Below are 12,006 nucleotides of genomic sequence, written 5' to 3'. Positions count from 1 at the left end.
AAAGTGTTTTCCAAAGATCTGAGAATAAGTGGGAACTCCTTGATGTGTTGGAAAAAGAAAATGTCCTCTATCTTGAATACAACAGAAGTAAAACAAACCATGCTTCAGGTCAACTAAGAGAATTTCTAATCCCAAATTAGAATTTACGTGATCTATAGGAGGTAAACAATAATCATCTGAATGTAAATATTAGAAATTGCAGAGAAAACTGAACCTGTCCCTCAGAGTTAGGCAACTCCTAGTTAAGGAGTCAGAACATGAATCCATTTTGCAGATTTAGTGCCTCAAAGAGAACATTTTCTTAAATAAAAATGAGAAGCAGTTTTAATCCACTCAGAATTCTGTAATGTGCAAGTTTTCAACATCTGTGGGCAAGATTATAAGCAGAACTGTAAATATTAAAGGATTTAAGCATGTTAGCATTTAATAGCAGTAAAATTGGCCTTTACTGAGTGCCTGAGGTTCCTGTTCTGAGCACTGAAATTTATGACTCTCCTTACGAACCAAAATCAAGACTCAAAGTTTCCTGGGATATGTTAGTGAAAGCTATGCTTAATTGCTCACACTTCCTGTTGTAAAAGAGGGTATTGAAAGATTTTTGCCTTCATGTGGGTTTCCATCATCTGTAGAACCTCACATTCATCTGATGTCAGTATTCAACAATGAAGTAAACACTGGGATAATTCAGTCGGAGGAGACCCCTAAGTGCTCTGTGACCTTATTCAAGGTTATTTTCCTTTCTTAAAATGAAGTTCTAAAATAAAATGGACTAGCAAAGAAGTTAGGGGTAAAAATCTCATGGATTCCAAATCCCGACATCATAAATTCTTTTGATTACAAAAGAGTAATGATCATTTACACCAGGGAATTTTTATCTCATTGTGTTGCTCAATTATCTTTAACTATTATGGATATTAATATATGCTGATTTTGTGCTATACAAACACATAATCAAAAGTTTTTCCAGCTTCCAAGAGCTTTTACTGTAAAAAGGGGGGGGAGTCTGATGGTGCAGGAGAAAGTTATACAGAGGTGAATGTCAGCTATTCAAGTGTCAGTCTTTGGTTGAGATGTGTAGATGATAAGAAAAGAGAGGTAATAAACAATATATTTTTGGGGGAAAGAGCAAAGGCAGTTATAACAGAATCACAGAATCACAGAATTGCAGGGGTTGGAAGGGACCTCCAGAGATCGAGTCCAACCCCCTTGCCAAAGCAGGTTCCCTACAGTAGGTCGCACATAATCTTGAGTGCATGTTTGAAAAGAGCTCTAAATATTCACTTGCTTGAAAGCTTTGATTGGTACAGTGTTTGCATTTGCATTAACCATTGCATGCTGCATTATAGTACTTCAAAGAGTGGGGCTCTTAGCTTTTACTGTGAAATCCTACGTACTTGCCATTAAGACATTTTTTATTGCAAATTAATATCCTGCAGAAAAGTTGCAAATGAAAGAGAAGATCTATTTAAACGGTTACTTTTCTTGAGGCAAAAAAAAAAAAAAAAAAGCAACCATTGTACTAAGCCTCGTATTCTTTTCCTTCCCCCTTCATCCTCATTTTTAACAATTTTCCTGTAGAGTCAACAAGTGAAATCCAAATAACAGGTAAATGTTACATTTTTCTGCTATGTCTTGTAGAAAGAAATAATGAACGTTGTTGAAGAGCACATAACATTCATCAACAGTTAACAATGCTGATGTGAACCAGCGCTGGTAAACTGACATAACTGCAGATGTAAAGTTCTCCATCAAAGAATGCTTTTATCAGTTGATTATTTTATCTTATTTTAACTGTTCTGTAGCACGTTTCTTGGGAGATATACACAGATGATAAGCACTGAGCAAGCTAGCAATAATCAGATTACATAGGCATCAGAAGACATTGAGGAAATTCATATTAGAAGTGGTTGGACCATACTAAGTGAAAATGAACACTTTGAAAGCAGCCTGCCAGTTTTCTGCTATAGTCAACAGGAAATAATGAAACGGGTTTAGGCACCTGCCAGCAATACACCTCACTTACTTTCAGTCAGTCTGCCTTGTTGAATGGAATCATAGACCAACGACTCTTGTTTGGAGTCTGGAGAAAAGGATGTCAGAAAGAAAGAACACGTTTTCTAAGTGGATGTACAATTTGAGAAAAAAATAAATAAATCAAATAAAGAAGAATCTTTTGCTGTATGACTTCAGAATGGTCATATCTGGCAATTTTGAAGGTACATCTAGCTCCAAGTCCTGCTGTTTATTTGTTTCAGGTGATCAGGTTTGCCCAAGGAAACATAGTGAGAAGAAGGCAGAAGGCAAAGGGATCCTTCCCTGGTGCAGTTTTGGCAATGAACAGTTAGGCAATTCTCTCAGTTGCTAGGGAATTACAGAATTCTAGTGCCCAAAGTCTCGATCAGAACTTTCTGAAGTACTCTACAACAAGCAATATTCAGAAGATTTCCAAAGGCTGTTCAGAAAGCTCAGAGCTGCTACTACCACTAGGGTAACAACTATTGTTGTAATATTAGATCCATTGTATATATGCCATGAGACACATTTAGCCCAGTTTTTCCAGGAAAATTACTAAGGAGATCAGCTCTGTGCAATGTGTTTGCTGTGAGACCCTCGTTTTAGATTAGATATTAGGAAAATAATTCTTTGCTTTGAGGAACAGGTTGCCCAGAGAGGCTGTTGATGCCCACTTCCTGGAAGCATTCAAGGCAAGCCTGGATGGGGTTGTGAGCAACCTGGTCTAAGAGGGAGGTGTTCCTGCCTATAGCAGGGCAGTTGGAACTAGATGATCTTAAAGGTCCCCTCCAACTCAAACCATTTTATGATTCTGTGATTATATTATGTTTCTGAGAGCTGTCACTTAATGTTCTTTCCTTGCAATTCTTTCTAGCCCCGAAAAAAAGAAAGACGTCTAAGCAAAAAGAAGGTAGGAAATTACTCTGTGTATGCATGTATGTGTAGATGGAAGATCACAAGGATGATCAGAGTACTCGAGCACCTCCCCTATGAAGACAGGTGGAAGGAGCTCAACTTGTTCAGCCTAGGAAAGAGAAGGCTGTGGGGAGACCTCCTTTCAGCCTTCCAATACTTAAAGTGAGCTTATAATCAGGAAAGGGACAGACTTTTTACACTGTCTGGTAGTGACAGGACAAGGGGGAGTGATTTTAAACTAAAAGAGGTGAGAATTACTTTAGATGTTAGGCAGAAATTCTTCACTTAGAGACTGGAACGACTTTCCTGGGAAGCTGTGAATGCCCCGTACCTGGAAGTGTTCAAGGCCAAGCTGGATGGGGCCTTGGGCTGCCTGATCTAGCACTTGACGTAGTGTTTTGCAACCCTGCCAATGGCAGGGGGCTTGGATCTAGATGTCGTTAAGGTCTCTTCCAACACAAACCTATGATTCTATGATTGTACAATAATATCAGATCATAATTTTACATGTATTTGTATATGAAAAAGCTCCTAAAAGACTGTATTAATTTTCAAAGAATTGTACTTGAAAAGTCTAGATAATAATCTATTAAGAATTAGAATTTAAATTATTTCCAACCTTGAACTCAGTTACCTTTCATTTTTCTGCCTAGAAAAAGCAACTGAGAAGAAACATCTGAAAGATGAAAAACACAAAGGTAATAAATGGATGAAAATCTCTGCAAACCAGCTTTTTTCATGGGGCTGGAAAGAGGAGCTTTGTTAACATTTTTAAACATATGCAAGTACGTCAAAATGATGAAATTGTGTGGAGATTCCCAGTAACTGAATGTCTGATGGCTCCTCTAGGTGTCAACATCAAGTACTACAGCTCTATGTCCAATCTGGCTGCAGAGGTGCCCTGTCTGTGACCCCAAAAGTGGTACATCATTAGCTGATCTACTGGGTGCTCTGGCTCTATGTCCTCAGATGAGTGGGTTACCCTAGTCAGTCTGCTGCTATGGTTGCTGATATGGTGGTGTATTGTTCACTTCCATAGCTTGTTTGATGCTTTAGATCATCCACCTCATATTGTAGGATGATTGTGTCATCACAGAACACTTTTTTGTGTGTGTTGTATACTTCATGGTCTTTTATAGTCTGGTTAACATTTTGATAAAGCACCACCCTGATTGTTTCTCTATAATAATAGAAATTATTTCTTCTATACCTCCGAAGATAATCAATAGTAATATACACTAATACATTTTAAGTTAGTGGTCTATGACACAAACATCCTCTTTACATTTGCTAAAGGCTGTGAGATTTTCACAGAAGTGAAGATTTGAAGTCAGATCCACATACGTTAGTCTTCAAGAACAATTAGGTGCTATGTATGATTAAAATCTTGGAATCTCAAAGAATAACATATGCTTAATTGTACTAGTGCAGATCTACTAAACTAGGAACAGTCTGCCTCTATGGGTTTACTAGACATACAGTTTCTATGCTTAAAGAAAGTCATATTTGAAAAACAGTTGGGATCATACCAATACTATCTCATAGTTGATTCCAACACCAGGATGTTTCTCACTGAAATCTAATTAAATGTTTTGTCCTGAAACAGAAAACTAAGTTATGATCTATGTTTTGTTCTTTAGGAGCTCCACCAGCAAAAGAAGCTCCAAAACACCACAACCTGACATCAGGTACATAGTTTTCCTTCTTTTTTCATAAAAGAAATTCCTTTTCCTTTCCAAAGTGCTCCTGTTGTTGTAAGGGATGTCACTCCTACAGCCGTCTTGTATCCGTTATTCATGTCAAGGCAACATGATGCAAGGAAAACAAAGACCCACAAGAATTATTCCTGTGGAAAACAATGTATTCAAATTGTTTTGCTTTATGATTTTACTAAACTTCTAAAGAAATAAGTAGCTAATTATAAACCAAGTGACCTATAATTAATTTGGCAGTAATTTATTTAAATAAGCACGTGTTTCTCATAGAAAATCTGTTCCGTAGCAAAACTACATAATGAGGACTCTGTTCCATTTATTTGTTCTTACAAGAATAAATATTGTCTCTTCAAATACTCACATCCTCTCCACAAAAAAAAGGTGAAAAAGAGTAGGGCATCTGAGGAGGACATCTCCTCTCACTGCGTTATTGTTTGCTCCATGTTTTTCCTAGTTTAAGATAAGAATAAAAATACATTCCAGATACTTGACTGATATTGATCCCTGCAACTTCAGTGGAACTGCACTGATTCACACTAGACAAGGATCTAGGTTATTTATCTCACCTTAAGATGTAACTTATGTACTTATGTAAAAGCAAAATATGAACTGAATATTAATATGAATCTTCCTGTTAAAACTTTGTTGTTCTTAGACAGTCGAGAAAATGACTTCATCTCAAATAATTCAGATTGCTTTGTTGTATGTTGTTTTTTGGTTTTTTTTCTCCATGCTTACTATAGGCAGAATGTTTTACAATCCCATATATATGATGGAAAATGTGTGATGCACGTGTAGATACATTTATATGCGTATAAATATGTATCTGTAAATTTTAAATATAAATATTTTAATAAACCTAAAAATGATAGCTAAGTGCAAAACATATGCAGTGCAATCAGACATCAAGGGAAAGAAAATGTGAATGAAATGTTAAACTCAAGCTCCCAAATGGTAGCGTGCTGCACACATAGCTCACAAGAATTTGTTGTGTGGATGCTGCTAGATGTATCTATATAGGAATGGCTTGGCTTAGCTTAGGCTTTTATATATTTTTTCTTTGATAGGGAATGCATGCAATGTTAGAATCAGGTATAAAATTAAATTCCTTTTAGTATTTTTACAATTCTGTAATTGACCAAAATACACAGAATGTAGACCCTATGCTAAAAGTCATACCCATTCTAACCGTATAGCAATACTGACAACAAATAACAAGTAAATTAATTAATTAAAGCAGAGATTTTCTTCTGTAGTAAAATTAAAAATTCAAGATAAGCATAAGTTAAACTAATTATTGTGTCTTCTGCACACCAAAGTTTGCATCATTCGAAAACTGTTTTTATTAACAATAATTGCTGTTATTGGTTAATCTAATTATATTCTAATATCACACAACTGACTGGATGTTTCCTAGATCACAAACAACTCTATGCAAACAGTCCTTTGTAACTGGCTTCACAAGCATAACTTTACGTCAGTATCTTCTTTGTCCACTGAATAGAATTAGTAAGCTTTCAGAAAGTGGGTGAAAGGTTTCCAAAAGAACATCAACTTTTTTTTTTCTTGTCAGTGTTGTTCGTTGGTACTTGCTCAGTTTGAGAATTTAAAAGCTGAGACCAAATTGTAGGTCATGTCCTCTTGAAGTTGATTTATTCTTCCTGTGTTGTTTGAAGATGAAGACAGTGCATTTTCTCCAATGCATCAAATCGTAATAATTTCTGCTGATAAATGGGATTTACACTTTCTGAGCGAATCTAAAAATTTAAATAGTAAATCTCCTTTCCAGTTTGAAAAGCTGAATAGATTAGATTCACATGTACTTAGATTTTGATCAGAGTCCTTCAGCCTTTTCCCGGTATTATGAAGCACTCAGATAAAGTGAAATAAGCAATTTAAAAAGATGAATATATCTTCAGTTTTCAGAAAGTTTCACATTTGGACAGAATTTTAAGCATCTCTGTACCTTTCATATAAGCAATGGTAATATGTGCAGTAGACACTAAATTTCTCTCCCCTGTAGAGCTGCAAACAATTACTCAAAATTCTTCCCCCTTCTTTCTCCTATCCTAAGTGTCAAAACTGATACCTGTGCTCAGAATGAAACTTAGGCACTAGCTTTTCCTTCTGTCTTACAAGAAATTTATTCACAAGCAGACATAAGCAGATTTTTGGGCATTTGGAATAGAATTTGAGAAGAGTATAAATTCAACTTTGTGATGAGAGTTGTCTTCCATATCCTTTATATAAACAACTGTAGACTCTAAGTCCTAATCTGCTTCAATGCTCACATCAGAGTATGAAAATTTAAAGTAACCAGTACTTGATTATGTTTATTGCAATTGCCATGTACTGTCCTTATGGCTGAAAGCCCAGGAAACACTTTCTTTCATTTGTCACACTGTTAGCTAAAGAGATTGACTTTTTTTTAAGCTTTTATCTTAAACGACAAATATGCAAATACAACAAAATTAAAGAGAGGCAGTGATGAAAGAGCTTGAAAAGTGAGAAATAATGAGATTGATCTTAAACCTGTATAAATAGGTTAAACTACAGAAATATGTGGATTGTTTTAAAGGTAAATAGAAATCAAATTAGTCATGCTAAATTCCCCAGCACCCTGTGTCTTACATAATTCATGTATCTACCCTTATAAATTGCTAAGAGGTTTACAGTTTCTTGGACATAAGATTTTCTATCCTATGAACTCCTATGTCTAGTCAAAGATATTGTACATCTGGAAAAATTAAACTTACCATTAGGTGCAATTGAAACATCCTATATTTGAATATACTACGCTATCTTTTCTATGAAAAAAAGCATTTCTCAACTAGATTTATTCTCTGCTTCTGCAACACTGTTTCTCAGATGTTTTCCAGCATAAAAAGAATATTTTCAACATATTATCAGCAAAAGATTGCACATGAAAACCTCAGCAGCTCCAATGGGTGAAGTCATTATTTGTCTGTATTAGCATATGGTGATTAGTTTGTTTCTATAAAATTATTTAGTTGCCTTTCACCATTTGTATCTCTGTAACATATTTTCCAATGCAAGTATGATCTCCAAATTTCAGAAAGAAAAAAAAAAAAAAGTGAAAGTTCTATTGAATGTGAGATTTTATGTGAGATATTTAAGGATGTTTCCTCAGGGCTCAGGGGTCACAAACTTGTCAGAAATGCAATATAAGATTTTTTTCCTCTGATCATTATTTTCACTGAGAATGAGAATGCTTTCCTTTTTTCTTTCTCACTGGTATGAAGTATTTGGAGACTCCATATTTGAAGTATGGTTTATTTCATCATTTTGTAGATGCACTCTGTTAATATCATTAAGCAGAAACATATTTGTCTGATTCCATAAAATATAAGAATTGAACTACTATAAATAAAATAAAATAAATAAAATAAAATACACAGTAGTCAGAAGAGAGTGCAAAATAGATTGCTCCTGTCTATAGATAGGTGAGAAACTCATCATTCTGATGAACTGTGGATAATATATTTTCTACTTTGCTCATCATTCAGGTAGCCTGTATATCTCAGAGGTGTGATGATTCCAGTATTTTGTCAGTAGTTTCTTTCAGAACATCGTCTGCACAGACTCACTCTCTCAAAACTGACCATTTGAATACAACTTCACCAGAGAAGCTGCCCAATAATATAGAAAAGATATTAAATCTTTTCTCAAAATAAAAGCATAGATCAATAAAGAGAACATTAATAGCTGCGTCTCTGAGGGTAGTAATGAAAACAGTAGTAACATCCTTGAAATAACTTGAATTAGATGTTTATCTTTTTTTTTTTCCTCACTAACATTCAGCAATAAATCATTAATATTCATACTGTTTTTCCTGGACATCAGGATGTGTACCATTGGCTAAAAAATAATAGAAGGAACTGGCACATTGAGAGTTTTTCAAAAACTTTTAAGTAAGATCAGTGTCCATTCATTTACAAGTCCTGTGTCTACACAGGTCTTCTCATGCAGCAAGATTTCCCCAGGGTCATCACCATTCTTCACTGTAAGCATGCAGCATGATAGTAGAACAAGCAGCACGGTAATGCTGCCTGCAAGAGAGTTCATGTAGAACAGCCTCTGATCTTCAGGCATACACCTTTTAAGTACTTGCCATGAATGGTTCAATGTTTGAGGTTTGTTAGGGTTTGAGAACCAAGGCTGCCTATTCAACCTTTCCAGTAACTTGATCTTAGTAATTCCACCATTCTGAAGCTGATCTTTATGAAATAGTTGGAGACTAACTCTCAGTAGGCTTGTCTAACCACTGATATGGACAAATACCGTGTGTTAATAAGAAAAAGTTTAAGGAGAGGTTAAACAGTGCAAAATGCTTGAGTGATCACATATTAAGAACTAAAGTGACTTTGATTTAATCTGGTTGAACCTATTTTGAAATTCAATTGAAGACAATTTCACTGGGGCTGCTTTAATTCTGGATGAGTTCCCACGCATCAATTTTTGTGTGAGCTAGTTAATCTATTTTAAAAGTTAACTCAAATTAATATTCCTGTTCTAAAAATTCACATAAGGGGGAAATATCAGACATGGTCATAGGTAAACTATGAAAGCTTTATGATCTGATCTGAAGCCAATTCAATATCACTAGAAAACTGTAGATTGTAAATTCAAAATCTGTACAATACAAACCACAAACAGGAAAAACATCCATTTTTATTTTAATTATACACTTATGGGTAGCCTTTCTGCACACTGATATTGTAATCGAAGTTAAGTGGTACTCTTTTTTGAAATAATCAAAGTCACATGGATGATCTAGAAGAACTTTGGATTTATGCTGCTCCTACTACAGGAGGACATCTGCAACATCTACCCCAACCACTGTACTAGCCCCCTTTATTAATCTTGTCTGAGTTTGTCAGTTCTGTTACCTTACCTCGAGTTTATTTGCTGTCAGAACTGGTTTATAATTAGGCACTGCTGTCCCAGTTAATTTGACAGTTTTTCAGACTGCTCTTATCTGGAGACATTCCAATTCACACCTCTTCTTAGAAGATCAATAGGAGTACAAAATTACAGAATAATACAAGCAGGACACAGCTGCCTGTTCCTTTGCACAAACAGCATTCCAGATCCATTAGAGTCATTAGTACTGTAGAATACTAGACAAGATTTATCCATTTCATATAAAGGTCTGGGTTTGATCACTGACATCTACAGACAAAATCCTTCAAGATAGTCACTGAAAAAATTCTCGATCTACCTGATAATTTCTCTGATTGAGTGCACTGGTAGCTGTGTTAAGCTGAGATGAGAAGTGAATGCTGTCTACCGGTTTCAGCAATATCAGCAATAGGATGCTCATGGAGAAGTAAGGGCTGGATGAGCAAACAGTGATATAGATTTAAAACTGTCTGAATGACAGGGCCCAGGGTGTGGTGATCCACAGGAGTTGATCCTATTTAATGTCTTCATTAATTATACTAATGATGAGGCAGAGTGTACTGTCAGAAGTTTGCAGATGACTTAAAATTAGGAGCCGTGGATACACCAGCATTAGTAAGGGCACATGTAGTTTTCTGGGTCCAATTCTGGGCGCCCCAATACAAGAGAAATGTGGATTTACTGGAGAGAATCCAGCAAAGGGTCATGAAGATGATTAAAGCATTAGAGTAACTTTTTAATGAAAAAAGGCCTCAAGCATGACACCCAGTCTTTTTCCTCTTCTGCTAAAGAATTGAAAGTTATCATAAATTACATCCTATCCAAAAGCATAAGTCCAGATATAAGACTTTTTTCCTCTGATAATCTAAGGAAAGAATTATAATGTTAAGTCATGTTTCCTACTGCTCATTGCTCTTTTTTAAATAACATTTGCCCTGAAGATATGAGACAATACATTAGAATTGGGAACATTCTTCAGTTAGAAGACACATTCTGTATTCATATTTAATGTGGGAAATATAAAAGGAGAAGGGGTTACATTCATAGTCCTCTTTGCATGCCAAAATTCAATTTGTTTCCTAGCTATGGTGCATCGTAACAATGCTGCAGATTCTGATACATACATAGTTCCAAAGATGTTGGCATTTGTTTGAATGACATTTTATCTGCATTTTTTTTGCAGCTTAGGTTTGCATGATAAAGCAGCTGAAAAGGACAACATTAAAGAGAAATAGTGGAAAAGGATTTCTTGTGTATAGGCGACTGGGTTTGTTTTATATGCTTTAAAAAAAAAAAAAAAAAGGCAAACAATGAGGAGCAGTTATGTGCTGGGAGTATTAATAGGAAAACTAACCAAGACAGTTTGAAAAAAAAAAAAAAAAAAAAAAAAAAGAAGTTTGAATACCATCCAAAAACTAAAAATGACCTCTTTACAAAATGCTGTGGTATCAAGCATGCTGATTATGATATATATAAACATGTTTAAAGTCCTTCCTATAAAAGATCTAGTATGTATCAGGACTTACTGAATGTGTAAAAGAAAGAGTTGAATTTTGCATGCACAGTTATTTTTGAAACGATTTCTACTGTCTTTAAATAAAGTACCTACTGGTATTTACTGCAGCTAGAAAGTGCATGATACCCTACTTGCCTTCTTCATAAGGAAGAGTGAACTGGCTACTGACTATTTTTTAAATTATTTTTAAATTTTATTTCATTTTTATTTTTTTAATTTTTATATCCATTAGAGGAATATGCAGAAATTGTTTCCATTTAAAAAGATAAAGGTGAGTTTTAAATTGGCAATTTCTTTCCTATAAAATATTTTTTTATCAAATTGACGCTCAGTGGGAGTTGATTTTAGTCTTGATTTTTTGTTTTTTTTTTTTTAATTAAGTGAAACCTATTGAGAAATCTCTGGCAGAGCATTTTGATAGGAAATGATTGGTTTTAATCATAGCTTCTTTTGTGGCAATTTATTGTTTTTAATTAGCTTTATTTAGGAAAGATATCTTATTGAGTGAAATAAGCCTGTTAATTGTAATTATTATATATCCCAGAAACTACTGTATACCACACAGTAAGCAAACACAGAGAATATAGCTGATCCACATTAAGAGATGCCCAGAGCAGAGGGGGCTGAGGGGAGACCTCATGGTGGCCTACAGCTCCTCATAGGGAGTGGAGGAGTAGCACTGAACTCTGCTGTCTGGTGACAGTGTCAGGATCCAATGGAACAGCGTGGAGCTGCATCAGGGGAGGGTAATTTGGGGGTTAGGGAAAAGATCTTCACCAGAGGGTGGTCAAGCATGAAACAGGCACCAAGACTGCTGGAATTGGACAACATATTCGTATGTAGGATTTCAGTGGTGGTCCTGTGTGGAGGCAGAAGCTGGACTCCATGATCCTTGTGGGTCCCTCCCAACTCTGTGATTCTATG

The 12,006-nt window shown here is 35.4% G+C and overlaps 1 protein-coding gene across 20 annotated transcripts in view; it reads left to right on the top strand.

Moving 5' to 3' along the window:
* Positions 1–12,006, top strand: part of TRDN (triadin) — a 207,337-nt gene that overhangs the window by 191,410 nt on the left and 3,921 nt on the right. For 14 of the 20 annotated variants that reach the window (XM_052677499.1, XM_052677491.1, XM_052677507.1 and 11 more), the window contains 4 exons: positions 1,579–1,605; positions 2,888–2,923; positions 3,582–3,626; positions 4,569–4,616. In XM_052677499.1, the coding sequence (XP_052533459.1) occupies positions 1,579–1,605; positions 2,888–2,923; positions 3,582–3,626; positions 4,569–4,616 (156 nt within the window). The remainder of the gene's footprint in view (positions 1–1,578; positions 1,606–2,887; positions 2,924–3,581; positions 3,627–4,568; positions 4,617–12,006) is intronic. The other 6 variants (XM_052677517.1, XM_052677628.1, XM_052677619.1 and 3 more) reach the window with 1 other exon arrangement.

The sequence above is a fragment of the Tympanuchus pallidicinctus genome, unplaced genomic scaffold, assembly GCF_026119805.1.
Source record: "Tympanuchus pallidicinctus isolate F22 unplaced genomic scaffold, pur_lepc_1.0 scaffold1, whole genome shotgun sequence".
Classification (NCBI taxonomy): Eukaryota; Metazoa; Chordata; class Aves; order Galliformes; family Phasianidae; genus Tympanuchus; species Tympanuchus pallidicinctus.
This window is presented reverse-complemented; position numbering and strand designations above follow the sequence as displayed.